At 38.2% G+C, this 20,312-nt stretch overlaps 1 protein-coding gene across 6 annotated transcripts in view; it reads left to right on the forward strand.

Annotated features, from left to right (window-relative positions):
- AASDH (aminoadipate-semialdehyde dehydrogenase) overlaps positions 1–20,312 on the forward strand; it is a 33,444-nt gene that overhangs the window by 8,676 nt on the left and 4,456 nt on the right. For 5 of the 6 annotated variants that reach the window (XM_040625218.1, XM_008701492.2, XM_008701491.2 and 2 more), the window contains 9 exons: positions 1,802–1,994; positions 8,931–9,172; positions 9,949–10,055; positions 10,562–10,734; positions 11,177–11,369; positions 12,170–12,285; positions 13,918–14,710; positions 18,708–18,871; positions 20,166–20,288. In XM_040625218.1, the coding sequence (XP_040481152.1) occupies positions 1,802–1,994; positions 8,931–9,172; positions 9,949–10,055; positions 10,562–10,734; positions 11,177–11,369; positions 12,170–12,285; positions 13,918–14,710; positions 18,708–18,871; positions 20,166–20,288 (2,104 nt within the window). The remainder of the gene's footprint in view (positions 1–1,801; positions 1,995–8,930; positions 9,173–9,948; positions 10,056–10,561; positions 10,735–11,176; positions 11,370–12,169; positions 12,286–13,917; positions 14,711–18,707; positions 18,872–20,165; positions 20,289–20,312) is intronic. The other variant, XM_008701493.2, reaches the window with a different exon arrangement.

The following is a 20,312-nucleotide window of genomic DNA, read 5'->3' on the forward strand; positions in this document are numbered from 1 at the left end:
GTTTTTTTTTTTTTTTTTTTTTTTTTAAGATTTTATTTATTTGACAGAGAGGCAGCGAGAGAGGGAACACAAGCAGGGGGAGCGATAGCAGGAGGCTTCCCGCTGAGCAGGGAGCCCGATGCAGGTCAGATCATGACCTGAGCCGAGGGCAGACACTTAACGCTTAACGACTGAGCCACCCAGGCGCCCCAGGAGAATTGGTTTGAAAAATCAACAAATAGTGTTGTAAAGGAGTAAGATACTTTGAGATGGAAGGGTAAGGAATGTTAGAGGAAGCTGATGGATTGTAACTTCCTACGCAATAGAAGGCAAAGTCATGTGTTAAGAGTATGAGAGGTGAGGTGGGATGGAGATGCAGGAAACTTGAAGAGAGTAGAGCAAATTTGGAATCTAGTGGGGGTGGGAGAGGCACTGGGCCAGCAGAGGCAGGAATTATGTGTAAAGTGGGAGCAAGTGTGTGCCCAGTGAGGGATAAGGGGCTGATTTATTAAAGTATAGGAAATTCTTGATTGCTTGAATTTAATGAAATCTATTTACCTGTTAAAAATCCCTTTTTGGTTTATTTTGAGGGCCATAAAAGTCACGTGCAGAGGGGTTTTATAGTAGGTTCACTCTTGGTTTCCTTCCTGGGAATAAAAGCCACTCTAAAGAAGGAATTTATGGCAACTTCATTTCCCAGAAGTTGTTACAATAATCATATAAGGGAAGCTCTAAGCAGGCTTCTTTCCATATCTGTTAAATCCCAAATATCCTCAGCTTAAAGTAATCTTCATATCAGCTCTGGGGTTCTGAGTGGGTCCCCACAATACGATACTTGAAGATGTTTTGAAGTTAAGGCAATCGCTGGTTTTTAGATAGAGTGGTTTTGTGTGTTCAAAATGAAGCAATGCCACAGGCTTGCCAGTGACTGTCTAATACTCTGTAATATCCTAACGACATACATTCTGCTCTTTGTTCAGCTGCTGAGAGAAAAGGCCAAAGAGTGCGAAAAGGGATTTAGAGGTCTCTATTAAGCATCATTAAATAAGTCGGATAGAATAAGTCTCTACCAGAAAAGCAGAACCAGGAGGATTTATCAGGGACTTACTATAAGAAATTGGCTTACGTTTGTGGGGGCTAAGCAAGACTGGTCTGTAGTATAAATAGAAAGGGATGATAATGAACAGGCTGGAACCCCATAGGCATGAGCTTGTTCACAGATAAGTCAGGAAAGATCTAGGGGGGAGGGAGAGTAATTGTAAACCCAGATGCTGTGTCTCTTTTTCAGAGAAAGCCTAACACTCTTTAAAAGGCCTTCCGGTTGAGTAAATTGAGTTAACCCAGGATAATCTCCCTTTAGATTAATGTCAGCTGAGTAGGGACTTTGTCTACAAAATCCCTTCACTGCTGCACCTAGGTTAGTGTTCGATGGAATAACAGAGAGGTGTGTGTTCTACCAAATGGCAGCCACCTCCCTTCTCTCCCGTTCTTGAGAGAGAAGATCCCTGTTTTTTACCCTAATGGAAAACATACTAGAAAGGAAATTCTGGGGACTGTGGTTCAATCCAGCCACATTTACACATCAGAAAGCCATCACAGATGATAAAATATGTCATGGTAGGAGGTGGATATTGCTTTAAATGGCTTTTAATCCTTATGTTCATAAAGAAGAGTTATAGAATTAATAGCACATTTTGGTTAATCTACGAGAAAAAGAGTAAAAATCTGGCCAACATCCAGAAAATTAATGGTCATAATTTTTTAGGTTATGTGATTACCAAATGTTAGACATTTCTTAGAACTGCATTCTGTTTTGCCTTAGGGTACTTTTCGAGATCACACAGGAAGATGTTTTGTTTCTGGCTTCACCTCTGACCTTTGATCCTTCCGTTGTGGAACTATTTGTTGCTCTATCAAGTGGTGCCTGTCTGCTTATTGTACCAACTTCTGTCAAAGTGCTTCCATCAAAGTTAGCTGCTGTTCTCTTTTCCCATCACAGAGTTACTATTTTGCAGGTACATTTTGGGGGCAAATGAAATGCTTTGTCTTTTATTTAACATTTTTAAAGTTTTAGAGAATATTTTGTATTCCTGTAGCTTTTTTATAGTGGGTTAGTGATAATCGAGTTAGATTATTAAGGGTTGTCTCCTGATGATATCACTTAATTTGCTTGAGAATGAAAAATCAGTTAATTCTATTTAGAAAATTATTTCACTGTCCATTTGGTACAATAATAACTAGAAGAAGTTGACTTTCTTTCACATCTGTTGGGATACCCTGCCTCTCCTATCTTAAACTTTAGCTTCTGGTGGAAAACACAGAGTTAAAGTAAGTTAAATTATAATTAGTTAGGAATTTAGATTTTGACTTTTTATATCAGTATATTTTATGTTAACTTATGGAAACAAATACTTAAGAGATTTTAAAAAATATTATCTGAAAGTATGTGACTGGTATATAAGCCTTAAGATTATTACATTGCAAGTGGTTAAAGATACTAAAGAGAATTAACAAAATTATATGCAAATCATGATAAACTAAAAATAGCAGATTTATATCTAGTGTAAGAGACTTGAGGATGTTAAATTTCTACCCTAAAGGCAAAATTTGATATTGACTTTGTTTTTAGGCAGTTTTTTATCCTTTAAAAAAATATAATTTTGTATATATTATAGATATATTATTTATATATATTATTTATATATATAATTTTGTAGATATATATATAATATATATAAAATGAATATAGTAATGTGGCTTGCTGGGTATATCAATGCATATAAATTCTCATCTATGGTGATCATTCTATCAGTCTGGATAAGACTTGAATTTGGTAGGAAAATAAATTATATTAAAGGAGTATAGTTTTCAGGAAACATTTGCAAAATACCTAAGTAAACTTGAAAGTTACTAAAGGAAAGGAGACTTTCCTTCTATGTCAAGTCAATGAGTTCTATCTCTTTAAATCTGATCCCCTTGCTTAGTTTTTTTTTTTTTTTAAGATTTTATTTATTTATTCGACAGAGAGAGAGACAGCCAGCGAGAGAGGGAACACAAGCAGGGGGAGTGGGAGAGGAAGAAGCAGGCTCATAGAGGAAGAGCCTGACGTGGGGCTCGATCCCAGAACTCCAGGATCACGCCCTGAGCCGAAGGCAGACGCTTAACCGCTGTGCCACCCAGGCGCCCCCCCCCTTGCTTAATGTTTTAGCACATTTTCAGAAAAATTTACTTTAGCATTGGGTTTTAACCTTTTTGGGGGCCTTAATCTTTGAGAAACATATATACATTTACTAACTCTGATCCCAGAACACAGCAAGTTGTGCATATAGCTTCATGATGATTTTATTTAATTCACAGTACTTAATTTGGAGTATTACCAGCAGGTCAAATTTGAGTTATTTTTGTTTTTAAAGATTTATTTATTTGAGAGAGAGAGAGCACGAGCAGGAGGGACAGAGGGAGAAGGAGAGAATCTCAAGCAGACTCCCCGCTGAGTGCGGAACCCAACCTGGGGCTCCAACTCATGACTGTGAGATCACAACCTAAGCCAAAACTGACTCAGATACTTAACTGACTGTGCCACCCAGGCGCCCCCAGATCTTGAGTTTGAGGAAGGAAGAGAAGTACACAAGCTGACAGGCTATCCTTTCCTCTGTATAAGGCATGTCCTGACTTGTTAGAAGGTTGGGGAGGAAGAACTGTAAAGTATCCTCCAAACTTTTTTTGAGTTGGAAAAAACGAAGCAGGCAGCTCCATACAGTTTCCGTAGTTTTATGCGTGGTAACATACTGATCGGGAGGACCAGGTGGGTGATGACGCGGAGGGGTGCAGCTATTCTCTGCAAAGACCAGACCTTGGTCTACAGATCTAGACCAAAGGGACGTGTAGGGGAAGGCACTGTAGTAAGATCAAAGGGTCTCATGTACCTGACAGCTAATCTTTCTTTAGATGTCATGGCACCATCTGTACTTCAGAAAGGGGAGAAAATGCGTTATCTTGAACAAATTTGTGGAGGGCCAAAGCAAGCCTCCCCCTCCTCCTAGCCTGGCCGCAGTGGGCATTGCTAAGCTATGTATATTAATCTCCAAAGGGCCTGTAACACCTAGCCACCAATGTGAACAAGATCTCGTTAAACCGCCCACATGAACAAGATGGAGTGCTAAGGATGGATTCGGTATTGTCAGGTCTCTTTATGTCTCATAGTGAGACATTTGTTGTTAGGGTTCATCTTTTCCTTCCAAAGTCAAATTTCTTATCAAGTGATATATAAATCACCAAGGATTTTTGTTTTTTTGCCTATATAATATATATTCTATACTTAAAAAAAAAAAAAATCTTCCTGTATAGATTTTATTTACAACTAATGACCTTACCTGAAAACCTACTTGGGTATATTTTAAGATTGTGTTTGAGAGAGTGCACGTGGTCATGAGCTGGGTAAGGGACAGAGGGAGAAGCGGACTCCCCACTGAGCAGGGAGCCCGATGGAGGGCTCAATCCCGGGACTCAAGGATCTTGACCTGAGCCCAAGGCAGGCGCTTAACCAACTGAGCCACCCACGCACCCCACTAATTGGATATTTAAGCAAGGATCTTTTTTTTTTTTTTAAAGATTTTGTTTATTTATTTATGTGACAGACAGCCAGCGAGAGAGGGAACATAGGCAGGGGGAGTGGGAGAGGAAGAAGCAGTCTCCCAGCAGAGGAGCCTGATGTGGGGCTCGATCCCAGGACTCCGGGATCATGCCCTGAGCCGAAGGCAGACGCTTAACAACGGAGCCACCCAGGCGCCCCTAAGCAAGGATCTTAAAAGCTTAAAAGAGAGTACATGCTTTGTTAAGGTTTTAAAAATTAAAAAAGAACATCTTGATTTACTGTGGGGGAGAAAGGCCCCAAAGTGAAATGGACTAAGCCTTTGAGGAAATTAAAGATTGACTTTGTTTCAGGAATAAGGAATAAGGACCTTTTGGAAAGAAGGGTCTACTTTTTGGTTTTTTACAAACCTAAAATACATTTGAGCTTTTTGCTTTTTTTTTTTTTTTTTTTTTAATATACTCTGGGTAGCAGAGTTATATTAAACGTGATGCCCTTTAAAAGTGAAATCATTTAATTAGAGCAAAATCTTGGGTTGCTAGCTACCAAAATGTCAGCATAATAGTGTTTTTCATTTTTATGTGAATTTTTCCTTAGAAAATTTGGAAGGAACTGTAACATTCCCTGTTTTATCTGTTATTTACGAAGTCCTATTTTTCTGTGCCTAGGAGGATTTGGTAACACAGTATATTGACTAGTATTCTGCCACTAAATTTTATCATTTCAGTTTATGAGTATCTGGAAAGTGTTACTATTATGCTTTATCTTGCTGAGTGTTCGTAGCTGTGCATTTATTTGTAGAGTTCAAAGTTGAAATTATCTTTAGCACCAGAAATTAGGCCAGAACATTTCTTCTTTTCTTTCTTTCTTTCTTTTCTTTCTTTTTTTTTTTTTTTAAGATTTTTTTATGAGAGAATGAGCAATCATGTGCATGTAGGGGGAGGAGCAGAGGGAGAGAGACAAGCGGACTCTGCTGAGCACCAAGCTCAACGTAGAATTCTGTCTCAAGGACCCTGAGATCATCACCTAAGCTAAAATCAAGAATCAGATGCCCAACCAACTGAGCCACCCAGGCATGCCCAGAACATTTCATTTTGATAAGAGATTTTCCTTATGACAAAACTTGGTGGAACAGTTTACTTGATTTAGGGTGCCTTATAAGTAGGGTGGCCATTATAATTTATTACTAAAAACCCAGAATCTTGAGAGTGAATGGAGGTGGTAAATTCCTAGACAGGGATCTGGAACAGTAAGCTTGTCCTGGGATGTTGGGTCATCCTATTACTTAAATATTTTGACAAACCAAGACTTTAAATCATCTTTTTGAATTAAAATTCAAGTTGTCCATTAGGGCTGCTTCTAGCTTTTATTGAAAGAAACCATTTAAAAATCTTGATCCACATGGAAATTTTCTATGGTCAAGTAAAGAGACTGGCAGATCCTCTCCCTAATAAAGAGCACCTGTAAAGCTGGACAAAATTGACAAAAATCAACTACGTCAACACTTTGGAAATCAACCAAAGGCCTACAACTATCTGAAAAGTGTTTGTTTTTAAAAGCTGTTGCGTTTTGCATAAAAATGGAAGTCGTGGCATTCTAGACTTTTCTGTCAGGGCCTGTTGCTCAAAAGGGGTGTATTCAGTTTGGAATGGTAGGTTATGTCCATGCCTAAAAGCACTGTCTGTGGAAATGATGTTGAAGTGGGCGAGCACGGAGGGCCAAAATCTCCACTGGTTTGAGGTTGTGGTGATAGGGAGGGAAAGCACATTTTGGCTAAGGCTGCACGTGTGAATCAGACCAGAGGGCCCAAGCACATTCCTGGCTGACCTTGAGGGTATGTGTATGTACTTTAGAGACACAAAAGGACCCATGGAAAATAAAAGCTGGATTAGGCTTGAAAATGGCCTTAACTTTGAGCTCATCTGTCTATACACACAAATCCATCACTGTGGGCAGTCAGTTGTTGCTCGACTACTGAGCTATACAGACACAAGGTGACTCATAGGAAGTAAGACTTAAAAATGAAAACTATATTTAAGGGGTGCCTGGGTGGCTCAGATGGTTAAGCGTCTGCCTTTGGCTCAGGTTATGATCTCTGGGTCCTGGGATCGAGCCCCATGTTGGGCTCCCTGCTCAGTGGGGTGTCTGCTTCTCCCTCTCTCTCCCCACCCCCTACCCCCTGTTCATGCTCGTGCTCTCTCTCAAATAAATTTAGAAAAAAATAAATTTAAAAGAACAAGTAAGCAATGACATTAGTGGCCACACATCACCAGGAAGACAGATTTTACAGATTTAATCCAGGCTAGTTAGTAACAAAGAAGCAAACAAGCAACAGGAACATTTCATAATGATAAAATGGTCAGTACATCAAGAAGTACATGTTGTATCAAGAAGATTTAACGATTATAAATGTATATCCACCTAAAAATAGAGGTTCCAAATATATGAAGCAAAATGGAAATGGACAGGATTGAAATGAGAACTGGACAACCCAACAGTTCGAAATTTTAATACCCCACTTTTAACAATTGAATGAAATCTAGTTTTTCAGAAATCAGAACATATAGAAGACTTGAACAACATTATCAACCAAATTCCATTTATAGAACACAACATCCAGTAAATGCAGAATACGCATTCTTTGCAAGCACATTGAACGTTTTCTAGGATAGATCATATTCTCAACCCAAAACAAGTTTCAGTAAATTTAAAATGTGACCAAGTGGCATTTATTCCAGGAATGCACATTTGGTTTAACATCCAAAAATCCACTGATAATTATGCTTTTTGTTCATTATTTATGTAGCATATATTATCTCAACAGATGCAGAAGAAATATTTGGCAAAATCCAACATTTGTGATGAAGAAAAAACCTTAAGTAGGAATAGAAGAACCTTCCCAATATGATGAAGGGAACTACAGCTAACCTCCTATTTGGTGAAAGACTACACGCTTTTGCCCTAAGAATGGAAACAAAACAAGGATGTTTGCTTTTGTCACTTCTCTTCATCATTACTCCGGTTGTTCCAGGCAGTGCAATAAGGAAAACAAAACAAAACAAAAAAACCCCCCAAACTCAACACATTACTGATAGAAGTTAAAGAGCTCAATAAATGAAGAGACAGTTCATGTTTATGGATTGAAGTCTCAATATTGTCAAGATTTATAAATTAAACATAGTTCCTATCAAAATCCTAGTAGAGCTTTTGGGGTAGAAATTAATACATTTTAAATCTTACAGGGAAATGCAAATGCTAGTCCTGATGTGTACAATGGGCTACTACTCAGCAATAAAGAGTCCCATCGTCTGAGTGTTTGTGCCCCCCCCCCCCATTCGTTAAAATCCTAATGAACAATATAATAGTATTAGGAGGTGCAGCCCTTGGGAGTTTTTAGGTCATGAAGGTGGAGCCCTCATAAATGGAATTAGTGCTCTTGGAAAAGAGACCCCACAGAGCTCGCTAGCCCCTTCCACCATGTGAGTGTACAACGAGTTGGCAGTCTGTAACCTTGAAAGCGGGCTTTACCAGAACCTGACCATGCTGGCACCCTGATCTTGGACTTAAAGCCTCCAGAACTGTGAGAAATAAATTTCTATTGTGTGTAACCTACCTAGTCTGTGGTATTATGTTACAGCAGCCTGAACGGAGACAAGAAGGGAATTGACAAATACAAAGTAGGTGCATCCCAAAGTATTTATATGGAGTGAAAGAAGTCAGGTCAAAACAGAGTATGTGTTGTGTGATTCCATTTTCATAAAATTCTAGAAAATGCCTGCTGATCATTAAGAAATAGATCAGTGGTTGTCTGGAAAAGGGGTCCAGTCGAAGGCAAGAATTACAATGGTAAAGTAGGTAATTTTAGGGCTGAAGAATATATTCACTATTTGGATTATGGTGATAGTTTCACTCATATCTATATATCTGTATCTCAATTTATATTGTATGCTTTAAATATGTACAGTTTATTGTATGTCAATTATACCTCACTAAAGCTGTTTTTAAAGATCTTTTTTCATATTGAGGAACTTCTTTTAACCCTTTATATACTTTTTTTCTACATAGAGATAATGGGAAAGAAAATGTGAACTGATTTTATATATTTTGTCCTTTTTATCTTTAAACTGTCTTAACTATCCATTGAAACATAACTAATATTTTCTTAAGGTTTTTGCTAAAGCAAAATTGATATCCACAGTAAGAAGGTAATGCTGCTTCAAATTTCCAAAATGATTTATAATTTGATAAACACGGCCTTTATTTCCATGTGGGTGCCCAGTGTTAAGCTTTGAACTAATTATACAGTATTTACTTTTTTAAAGAAATGAAGGGAAATAAATTATCTTTAATGTATTCACAGGCAACACCAACATTGCTTAGAAGATTTGGGTCTCAGCTTATCAAGTCAGCCGTTTTATCAGCCAGTACTTCTCTTCGAGTATTAGCCCTTGGTGGTGAAGCATTTCCATCATTGACTGTTCTCAAAAGCTGGAGAGGAGTAGACAATAAAACACAAATATTTAATGTTTATGGTATCACAGAGGTATCAAGTTGGGCAACTTTTTACAGGATTCCAGAGAAGTTTCTTAATTCTACTTTGAAGTAAGGGTTTCAATTACTAAGTAGACTAGAGAGAAACTGTATTTTTCCAGTATCTTAAGATTAACACTAATAATGTTTTTGATAGGCACTGCAGTAGTAATTTTAGGAACATTATTTTATCTAGGATTTTTATTCTTAAAAATTTTTTAGAGTGAGGGAGGGTCGGGGAGGGCACAGGGAGAGGGAGAGAATTTTTTTTTTTTTTTAAGATTTTATTTGAGAGAGAGTGAAAGAGCAAGAGAGAGCACGAGGGGTAGGGGTCAGAAGGAGAGGGAGAAGCAGGCTCCCCACTGAGCAGGGAGCCCAGTGCGGGGCTTAGTCTCAGGACCCCGGGATCATGACCTGAGCCAAAGGCAGACATTTAACCGACTGAGCCACCCAGATGCCCTGGGAGAGAGAGAATCTAAGGCAGGCTCCATGCCCAGCACAGAGCCCAGTCTCACAACCCTGAGATCATGGCCTGAGCTGAAATCAAAAGAGTCAGCTGCTTAACCAACTGAGTCACCCAGGCGCCCGTATTTTATCTAGAATTTTAAGCTGGGGATCCAGAACCTTTCTTATAACTGGTGCTGCAGATCCTGCTATAACTTTTTTGTGACTGAACAGAAATAAATAACCTATTATACTAGATTTCCACCTAACCTTTTCCTCTTGGCAGTCTTTGAATTATAAGATAACCAAAACTTTTATTTGGTATGATGTGATTTAAATACATTGGAAAATCTTCTATTCAAATGAAAAATTTAAATATGGTTTGGGTTGTTGTGTTTCCATAGATGTGAATTGCCAGTACCACTGGGATTTCCACTGCTTGGAACAGTAGTTGAAGTCAGAGATACTAATGGCTTCACAATTCAAGAAGGCCATGGCCAAGTATTTTTAGGTGGTTTTATATTTGTTGATTGGGAATATTTTTTTTTTTCCAAGAAAAAAAAATCTGATATGTTAATTTTATTCTTTGATCAATTTGTCTTATGTCTGGTATTCTTTTCAGTGATGATAATTTTTAATCTCATTCTCACAGTCATGAAACATTTAATATGTTACCATAATTATTTCAGATAACAGTTTGATACCCTTAGGGAAGTTATAAAAGTAATTTAGAAATTGCAAGTTGGACCTTTATAGCCAAAATTCTCTATAATCAGTATTCTAAGAATTTTTTAAATCACATATATGTTTTTAGAAATCTTGTTTTTCCCTTTATTTTACTGAGGTTATTGTATTTAATTTTATCAGGTAACATTTAAAAGTGTGCTGTCCCCTTTTCATATAAATATTCAAAATGTGAAACTTAGTAACTGAAATTTTGAAGGTGTTCTTGATTTGATGGTTTTTAATATATTTTCATGGATTTTTTTATTACGTTGATGTTTATATCTTGTGAAGGTGGCAGAAACAGAGTATGTTTTCTTGATGACGAAATGACAGTACCACTTGGCATAATGCGAGCCACGGGAGACTTGGTGATGGTGAAAGATGGAGAGATGTTTTTCTTGGGACGAAAGGACAGTCAGATCAAACGACACGGCAAACGTCTTAACATTGAACTTGTGCAACAGGTAGAACTATCTAAATATTAAGTATCTACTAGCATACGTAGGTTTTAGAGATAGCCACCACTGAGAATGTGCCGGCATTCTCTATTAATGTTATTTAAACCTAAGATTTTTTGTATTAATGATGAATGACAGTAGTAAGTGTGGGTTATTCAGTGTACCCTTATTCCCGGCATGAAGAGAGGGTTGTTTTTTAGATAAGTGACCGAATGGATTTCGATAACTGTGAAAATAATGGTTTACTTTGCTCTGAGAGCAATTATTTTTGAAAAACGTGAAGAACCCAGTGTGCTGGTAATAGCAATAGTAGCAATCAATTTTTTTTAAGTCTCTAGTTATTTTATAATATAATTTGACTGTGTTGATTTCAGACATGAGAAGTTTGAGCATTTAGAAAGTTTGCTTTTAAATGTCCTCTGACAAATTGGGATAATCTCTCTCATAGGTTGCTGAAGGACTTCAGCAAGTGGAGTCTTGTGCAGTTACATGGTATAATCAGGAAAAATTAATTCTGTTCATGGTGTCCAAAAACGATTTGGTAAAGGAATACATCTTTAAAGAACTGCAGAAACATCTTCCAAGTCATGCAATCCCGGATGAAATTTTGTTGATCGATTCTCTACCATTTACATCTCATGGTAAAATCATTTGAAGCAGCTGTGTTTTGGTGCCAAATGAATACTAATTCATAACCGGTTATTTTTTATTTTTTTTTAAAGACTTGTTTATTTGACAGAGAGAGAACACAAGTAGGGGGAGTGGTAGGCAGAGGGAGAGGGAGAAGCACGCTCCCCGCAGAGCAGGGGGAGCCCAACGTGGGACTCAGTCCCAGGACCCCGGGATCATGACTTGAGCCGAAGGCAGTCGCTTAATCAGCTGAGCCACCCAGGCACCCCATACTGGTTTAAACGCCTTTTCAATCCTTATTATTCTAAGTAATATTAGCACATATTGTGGTAGACCTCTATTAAGTGCTTTATATAATTAACTCATTTTATCTCTAGAAAATCCTGCAAGTAGGTAGTATAATTCCCATTTACAGATACGGAAAATAAGGCTTAAAGAGGTTAAGTAATTTTCACAAAATTACATTGCTGGTTAGTGGTAGAGTTGAAATTCTATCTAAGACTTTTTGATTTCAAAACATATGTTCTTAATGACCATATTGCCTTCCCAGTCTCACCTTTATTAAATATTTACATCAAATGCAGTAATTGTTCAGTTAGTAGGACCATTTCTTTAACTCTATAAGATAAACATTAGCTCTTCCTTTCTTATTACCCATTACATTCTTGGTAGCATGGGACTACTTTCTTTAGAATTGATTATCTTTCACAAACTATAAGGTTTCAAACTTTTACACTGAAAAATGTGTGGATTCTTATGACTAATGAAGATAGGGTTTGAACTGAATTTTTAAAATAATTTTTCTTTTTAGGCAAAATTGATGTTTCAGAGTTAAACAAGATATATTTAAATGATTTAAACTTGAAGTCTGAGTGCAAACTTAATGGAAAAGAGGAACTTTGGGAAAAATTACAGTATTTGTGGAAGGTATAACTTTTAAGATACAAATTTGTTATTATAGAGGTCGTGTTATATCTTTTGGGACTATTAACATCCTAATACAGCTGATAAAGTTTTCTAAGAATGTTATTGGTGCCCGAATGTTAAGTAATGTTAAATAATATCCTGTTGTATATTCAATTGTATTAAACTAATGATTAGGTTCTCTTCTGTAAGATTAAGCTCCCCACAAAGAAATTTATTAGAAGCGAGGTAGAACTAAAAGGCACAGGTAGACAAGACCCATGTTGACATAACTTTTCCCCAATGGGGCAGTGGGGTGCAGTGCTTGTCAGAGTTGAGAAAATGACCAAATCTTGCTATACTACAATCTGTGGTATAAGGGCTTAGGCCATTACTCCCGAGGAACTTGCATTAACATGTATGTTTCTGGTTAATGGAATTTATATATACAGATCTTCCTCAATGTATGATGGGATTACATCTAGATAACCCACTGTAAGTTGAAAATTTCATAGTCAAAATGCATTTAATATACCTACCGAAAATCATAGCTTAGCCTAGCCTACCTTAAATGTGCTCAGAACACTTACAGTAGCCTACAGTTGGGCAGAAACATTATTTTATAATAAATTGTTGAATATCTCAGGTAATTTATTGCATACTGTACTGAAAGTGAAAAACAGAATGGTCGAATGGGTACAGAATGGTTACAAGTGTATCAGTTGTTTACTCTTGTGATCACATGTCTGACTGGGAGCTGTGGCTTGCTTGCTGTTCCTGCCCAGCATCATGAGATAATGCATGTTGCTTGACTGGGAAAAGATCAGAATTTGAAGTACAGTTTTCAATGAATGCATATTGTTTTCACACCATTGTGAAGTTAAAAAATCTTAAGGGATGCCTGGGTGGCTCAGTCAGTTAAGCATCTGACTCTTGATTTAGGCTCAGGTCTTGATCCCAGGGTCATCAATTCAAGCTCTGCACTGGGCTCCACACTAGGCATGGAGCCTACTTAAAAAAAAACAAACAACAAAACCAACAACAACTTAAGTCAAATCATTATCGGGGACTGTTTGTATATATAGAAATATGTATAGCAAACAATTTAAATTCTGAAATATGTGTATATTACAACCATAGGTCGGTACAGTTTTTCTTAGCTAAAATGTGGAGCTTTCTGAAGGGTTCTGAAAAGAGGTTGTAATTGTATAGTCTTGTCTGAAAATAAAGGATATCTTGATAAAAGTCTTAATTCACTTCATTCTTGGATACTTGGAATATAATTTTAATTTAGTGAAGCAAATGAAGATAAATATTGTTCCCATATTATAGAAATATCAGATATTAAGTATTTTGTGGAGTTTATAGTTAATAAATCATATTTTTATAATTCTACTCGCTATTTTATGGGTAGGAAAAGTTCTCTAAAGGGAAATATAACTTGTAGTTTTAGAGTTTGTGACAAAATTGGTAGCATAGTGATGGTCTTCTTTACTATAAAGAAAATAACTTTAAAATTTATTTTAATGAAAATATTTTGTGCCTTTTCATATCATTAATATAAGTACTATGCTCTATATATTACCTATAAATTGGTTGAATTGTTTTGGTTTTAGGCCTGTACTTCACTATGTTTCTCCCTTTTCTCATCTGTAGTCTATTCTGAATCACTCAGAAGATCCTTTGAAGGTTCCTGATGAGTCACTCTTCTTAAATAGTGGTGGAGATTCCTTAAAGTCTATACGGCTCCTCAATGAGATTGAGAAACTAGTTGGCACATCAGTACCTGGACTTCTGGAAATTATTCTTAGCAGCCCCATTTTAGAGATTTACAATCATGTCCTTCAAACAGTGTTTCCAGATGAAGATCTGGTATTTAGCAAGAATTATGCCGTGAAAAGAAAATTCAACGACGTTAATCAAGAAGAAACCAGTGGAAAATCTTTACGTCAGAAATCTGTCATGATGTTAAGTTGTGACGATGAGCTAACTGCTTTTACTGCAGTGAGCAGAGGGAGTCAGATTTTGTCACCGAATACTAAGTTTTTAACTAAGTTAGGACTTTGCTCTTCAGCCCATTCTTCTGATTTAATGTCACAGACTAATATTCAAAATGTGGAAAGCTTAAATCCTCCAGCTCTTATTAGGAAGTCAAAAGATCCATCCTGTGTTGCAGAAGTTTCTGAAGAGGGAACATGTGTGCTAGCAGCCAAGAAGATGGAGCTACATGTGAGGTGGAGGTCAGACACGGGCAAATGTGTGGATGCTTCGCCTCTAGTTGTGATCCCTGCTGTTGACAAGTCATCCGCAACTGTGTACATTGGCTCCCATTCTCACAGAATGGTTGCAGTTGACCTTTACTCTGGAAAGGTGAAATGGGAACAGATTTTGGGAGATCGAATTGAATCCTCAGCATGTGTATCTAAGTGTGGAAACTTTATTGTAGTGGGTAAGTTTCTGAATTTGAGGTTCATAGAGTTAATTACCATATGATAATGCTAGTACAAGCAAGTTAAATTTGAAAACTTAAATATGGTGGGTTTGGAGGTTGTTAAAGAATACTAGTTACCCACGTGCTAATTCACAGTGTGGGCCTTGGGTCTTAGTCCCTGGATTTGAACCTAGCTCTAAAACTGTACTCAGCTCTGTGAACTTTGACACGTTGTTGAACCTCTTAGGACCTCATGTATTCTCATGAGTGTGTGGGTATAATAAATAGAACACATTGCATCGTAAATTGTCCCAAAACTTAATGGTTTAGAGTGACAAACACGTCCCAGTTTCTGAGGTCGGGAATTCAGGAGCAGCTTGGCGGAAGTCCTGGTCCAGGGTTTCCCATGTGGCTGCAGTCATCTGAAGGCTTGGCTTGGCCTGGAAAGTCTGCTTCCAGGACAGCTGACTGACACTGCTGCCAGCAGAAGGCTTCCGTTCTGAGCAGGTTCTTGGCAGGAAGCTTTCCAGTTTCTTGTCACATGGGCCTCTCCATAGGCCGCTTGAGTGCCCTCACAACCTGGCAGCTCACTTCCCTCAGAGTGGGTGCTCCGAGAGGGTTGGGGGCAGGATGGGGTTGGCGGGAGGAGGAATGCAGTACTTTTATGACTTAGTCTCCAAAGTTGCCTACCGTCAGTTTTGCTTGTGTTCACGAGAAGCACATCATTAAGCCTGGCCTGCACTCAAGGGGAGGGACATTTAGGCTCCAGTTCTTGAAAGGAAGAATATCAGAGAATTTGTGGACAGATTTTAAAAACACTACAGTCATAGAGCTTTTTTTTTTTAATTTCTTATGTTAATTCCAGTATGGCTAACCTAGTGTTACATTAGTTTCAGGTGTACAATATAGTGACTCAGCAATTCTATATATTACTCAGTGCTCATCATGACAAGTGTCCTCTTTAATCCCCATCACCTGTTTCAGCCCCCTCCCCTCACCCCCCCACCCGCCATTGCTCATTTGTTTTGTTTCTTAAATTCCACATACGTCCTAGAGCTTTTGAGAAGATGAAGTGAGATAATTGCTTATGAATCCTTTGGCACATTGCTGGGTACAGGCTCATCAAGTGTTAGCCACCAGCTGCTCTTCAGTTTCATTAAGGTATAGGTGACTTGTACTTTACTAAGAATATGGGGTCCAGATGTAATGCCTCTGCTTGACTACCATTCTCTTTACCACCCCCTCTCAAGTTTTACTTTTTTTGCTTGTCAAATCTTGTGCGAAGTGCTTAGAAATATGTCTCCCTACTTGTGGTGTCCTAGCTGGGATCTACTTGAATCTGAGTTTGATCCTTCCTTCTTGCCCACGTACATTTTGAAACATCTGCTGCAGGAACCTTTCGGTGATACATGTGCGCATGTTACTGTTTGTAGCCCGAGGGTCTGTGCGCAAGGCCTGTGGCACATGGTGGTCACTTAGGACTTTAAACTTTTTAAAAAGATTTTCTGTATTTATTTGAGAGAGCGCATGTGTGAGAGAGCACAAGCAGGGGGAGGGGAGAGGGAAATGCAGACTCTGTGCTGAGCAGGGGGCCCAGCGTGGGGCTTGATCCCAGCACCTGAGATCATGACCTGAGCCAAAGTCAGAAGCTTAACTGACTGAGCCACGCAGGTGCCCCAACATTTTTAAGATACAATTTACATACAGTAGGATTTACCCTCTTCTGTAGCTCTGTGATTCGACAGATGTGTACTGTCATGTAAGCACCACCGCAATCAAGAATTCATTACTCAAAAGGTTCTGTGTCACTTGGTAGTCATCCCTCCTCCTCCTCCTAACCCCAGGCAACCACTGATCTGTTTTCTGTCTTCTAGTTTTGCTTTTTCTAGTTTTTGCTCTTGAGTCTGGCTTCTCTTACTTAGCATGTATTTGTGATTTATCCATATAGTTGCATGTATCAACAGGCTTGTTTGTTTGTTTTCTCTTTCTTACGAGCGAGAGCGAGCCCATGTGAGCGCAGGGGGTAGAGGGGCAGAGCAGAGGGGCAGAGGGAATCTTATGGCAGGCTCCACACCCAGAGCAGAGCTTGACATAGGGCTCAGTCTCACGACCCTGAGATCATGACCTGAGCCAAAATCAAGAGTGGGGCACACTCAACTGACTGAGCCACCAGGCGCCCCAAGAGGTTTAATTGCTGAGGATTCTGTTGTGTGGATGTACTATAGTTTGTCCATTCACATGTGGGTTATTTCCAGGCTTTTCCCCCAGTTTTTGATAATTATGAATAAGACTGCTATAAGCATTTGTGAAAAGGATTTTGGGTGAATATAAGTTTTTATTTCACTTGGGTCAGGACCTAGGAAGTGGAGATTGTACAGTAAGCATAGTTTTAACTTTGTAAAAAATGGCCAAAATATTTTCTAAGTTGACTGAACCGCTTTGCATTCCCACCATCAATGTATGAGAGGTCGTTGTTCCACATCCTTACTAACACCTGAAATGGTGAATTTGAAAATTTTTTTATTTTAGCCATTCAGATTGTCGTGTGGTATTTCATTATGGTTTTAATTTGCATTTCCCGAGTGACTAATGATGTTGTGTTTCTTTTTATGAACTTAATTGCCATCTGTGTATCCATTATGACCTGTCTCTTTGGATCTTTTGCTCAGTTTTTTGAAAATATCAATGTTATGTTTGTTTTCTTATTGGGTTCTGAGAATATTACGTATTCTGGATACAAGTCCCTTATCAGATATGTGTTTTGCATATTTTCTCCTAGTCTCCGGCTTGTTTTCCCTTTCTTTCATTAATATCATGTCTTTTGAAGAGAAGTTCTTAATTTTAATGAAGTCCAGTTTATCATTTCTTTTATGAATCATGCTTTTGATGTCCTGTTCAATAAATTTTTGCCTAACCCAGGGTCACAAAGATTTCCTTCTGGAAATGAACTGAACTGAAGGAAATTTTTCATTACCCAGCTGAGTCCTGGGGTACTGCACTCTGTAGGACATTTCTCTTCACCATCACTAAGCAGGCCACTTTCTTGCTACTAAGTAGTAACTGCTCGAAAGAAAACAGCACCACAGTTATTCTGGAATTGGGCCTCAAGTGAGCAGCTGTGGTAAGAAGCATAGGCAGAGCCAAACAGAGAATGGTGGGCCAGTGCCCAAAGTCAGCTTCCCCTGATTTACATGCGCTGCAGGGAACTTGAGTGATCTTCTCTTTGTAGGTTTTGAGCACCCCTTCTTCCCCGTGGGTTACTCTGGCTGCACAAAGTCAGGGGCTCCTGCTCTATCTTCTCATTCGTTGTGGCAGTTTGCGAGAAGCAGTTTGCTGTAGTAAAGTGCATAGGCTCTGGAGCTTGACTTCTTAGATGCAAGTCCTGCCTCTGCCACATGTCAGCTGAATAGTTTTACCCTAGTAACTTAAGCTCTCTGTGCTTCCTTTTGTCATCTGTAAAATGCAGATATAATAGCACTTGCTTCACTGGGAGGATTCCATGAATTAATAGATGTAAAATTCTTAGAACACCTCACAAGGTAAAAGCTCAGTAAATGCTGGCTATTGTTAATGTTAGCATTTCTTGAACACCTTCTATGCACTGGGTACTTATCCATATTATCTTAATTATCACATTAACACTGGAGTAGATGTGTCCACATGCCACAGAAAAATAATCTGAGGCTCAGGGATGCTGGGTAATTTGCCCAAGGATGGCCATGAAGAGATTTGATTCCGGGTCTGTCAAAGCCTCTCTCCACTGCAGTGGGGAGTGTTTTCTCAGTAGTGAAGTGCTTAAGGGTGCTTTAAACAAAATAAGGTATGCCTACTAAATAAGTATTTTTTACAAGTGGTTGCTGTTTGGTTTCTGCTTTACACTGCTGGAATTTAAATCTGAGCTGACCACAGATGTACATATGAAGAACATCGAACATAAATTGTCATGATTTAGGCTAAAAAATTATTTTCCAACGATGTACTTAAATCTCATCTTTTCTATTTTGTTTCCCAACAGGCTGTTATAATGGGTTGGTTTATGTTCTGAAAAGTAATAGTGGAGAAAAATACTGGATGTTTCCTACTGAGGATGCTGTCAAAAGCTCAGCAGCCATGGACCCAACCACAGGACTCATCTACATTGGATCTCACGACCAGCGTGCATACGCTTTGGATATTTATGTGAGAATTCACCTCATCAGTTTCTTATTATGAGCTTAGAAGAGTGTGCAACTGTTAGGAGCTCTTGACTAAGGGAGGAGGTGTTAACTGTTCCCTAAGATTAGCATCGTGGTGTGGGGAAGAATGAGTTAATTAACAGTCTTAATATCTTAAGACATTTTAACCTCCTTACCAGATTTTCACAAATAAATTTGCTACTCAGAGTTTTTAAATATAAAGAATGTAGCATTACTATCTTGCCAATAGAAAAGAATCACAAAGGAAAATATCAATAAGACCTGAGAAGTTGGGGAAACAATTTGAAGCAAATGTGACATTAAAAGTCATTGATAACAATGGAAATAAAGAACAAATACAAATTATGAAGACCCAGATAGAAAAATAAACAAGGGATATAAACATAAAAGACCCCAAAGAAGAAATGCCTACTAAACGTATTTAAATGTTTCATACCTTTAATAATCAAAGGAATGAAAATTTAAAACTCTGTGATGAAGAAACAGATAGTATTAGATCAGAGTGGTATGGTACATGTTGGGGAGAGTGGGGGGAGGTTGTAACTAGTGAAGCCTCTGACAAAAACAGTCTGGCCACAGGTAACTTTCATATCCTTTGATTCAGTAAAATTCTTCTAGGATTCTATCCTGGCAAACCAATCAGAAACATGGACATATATGTATACCAAGATGTCTATTTCTAAGTTGTTCATAATTCTAGGGAATTAGTTCCAAACAATCTCCATGATAAGGTAGAGAACTTATTTTATGTTCAGATGGGATATTATGCATTAAAGTAATATCTAAAGAGTTTTACCAAATAAGTGAGCTAAATTAGATACCAAGTAGGGGTGCCCGGGTGGCTCAGTTGGTTAAGCGTCTGCCTTCGGCTTAAGTCATGATCCCAGGGTCCTGGGATCGAGCCCCGCATCGGGCTCCCTGCTCAGCAGGGAGTCTGCTTCTTTCTCTCCCTCTGCCCCTCCTCCCTGCTTGTTCTCTCTCTCAAATAAATAAAATATTAAAAAAAAATTAGATATCAAATATATATTCAGAATGATCTCAACTACATTAAACTGTTTGTCCCAAAAAGATCAAAAGGGAAAATGCTAAACTATTAACAGTGGTTATCTCTGGGTGGTCCTTGTCTTCTTTATACTAACTTGAATCTCTACACGGAGTCTGTATTACTTTTATACTAAGAATAAAAAGTTACATTAAATAGATGTAATATGAGGATTAGCACATGTAGATTTGTTAACCACCAACAGAAACCAATTAATTTGCTTTCTTATTTGCAGGAAAAGAAGTGTGTTTGGAAGTTAAAATGTGGAGGAACTGTCTTTTCTTCCCCTTGTTTGAGCCTGATTCCACATCATTTATATGTGGCTACGCTGGGAGGACATTTACTGGCTATAAATCCTGTAGGCATAAAATACGTATTGATT

Source organism: Ursus maritimus, unplaced genomic scaffold (genome assembly GCF_017311325.1).
Source record: "Ursus maritimus isolate PB19 unplaced genomic scaffold, ASM1731132v1 scaffold_8, whole genome shotgun sequence".
NCBI classification, from domain to species: domain Eukaryota; kingdom Metazoa; phylum Chordata; class Mammalia; order Carnivora; family Ursidae; genus Ursus; species Ursus maritimus.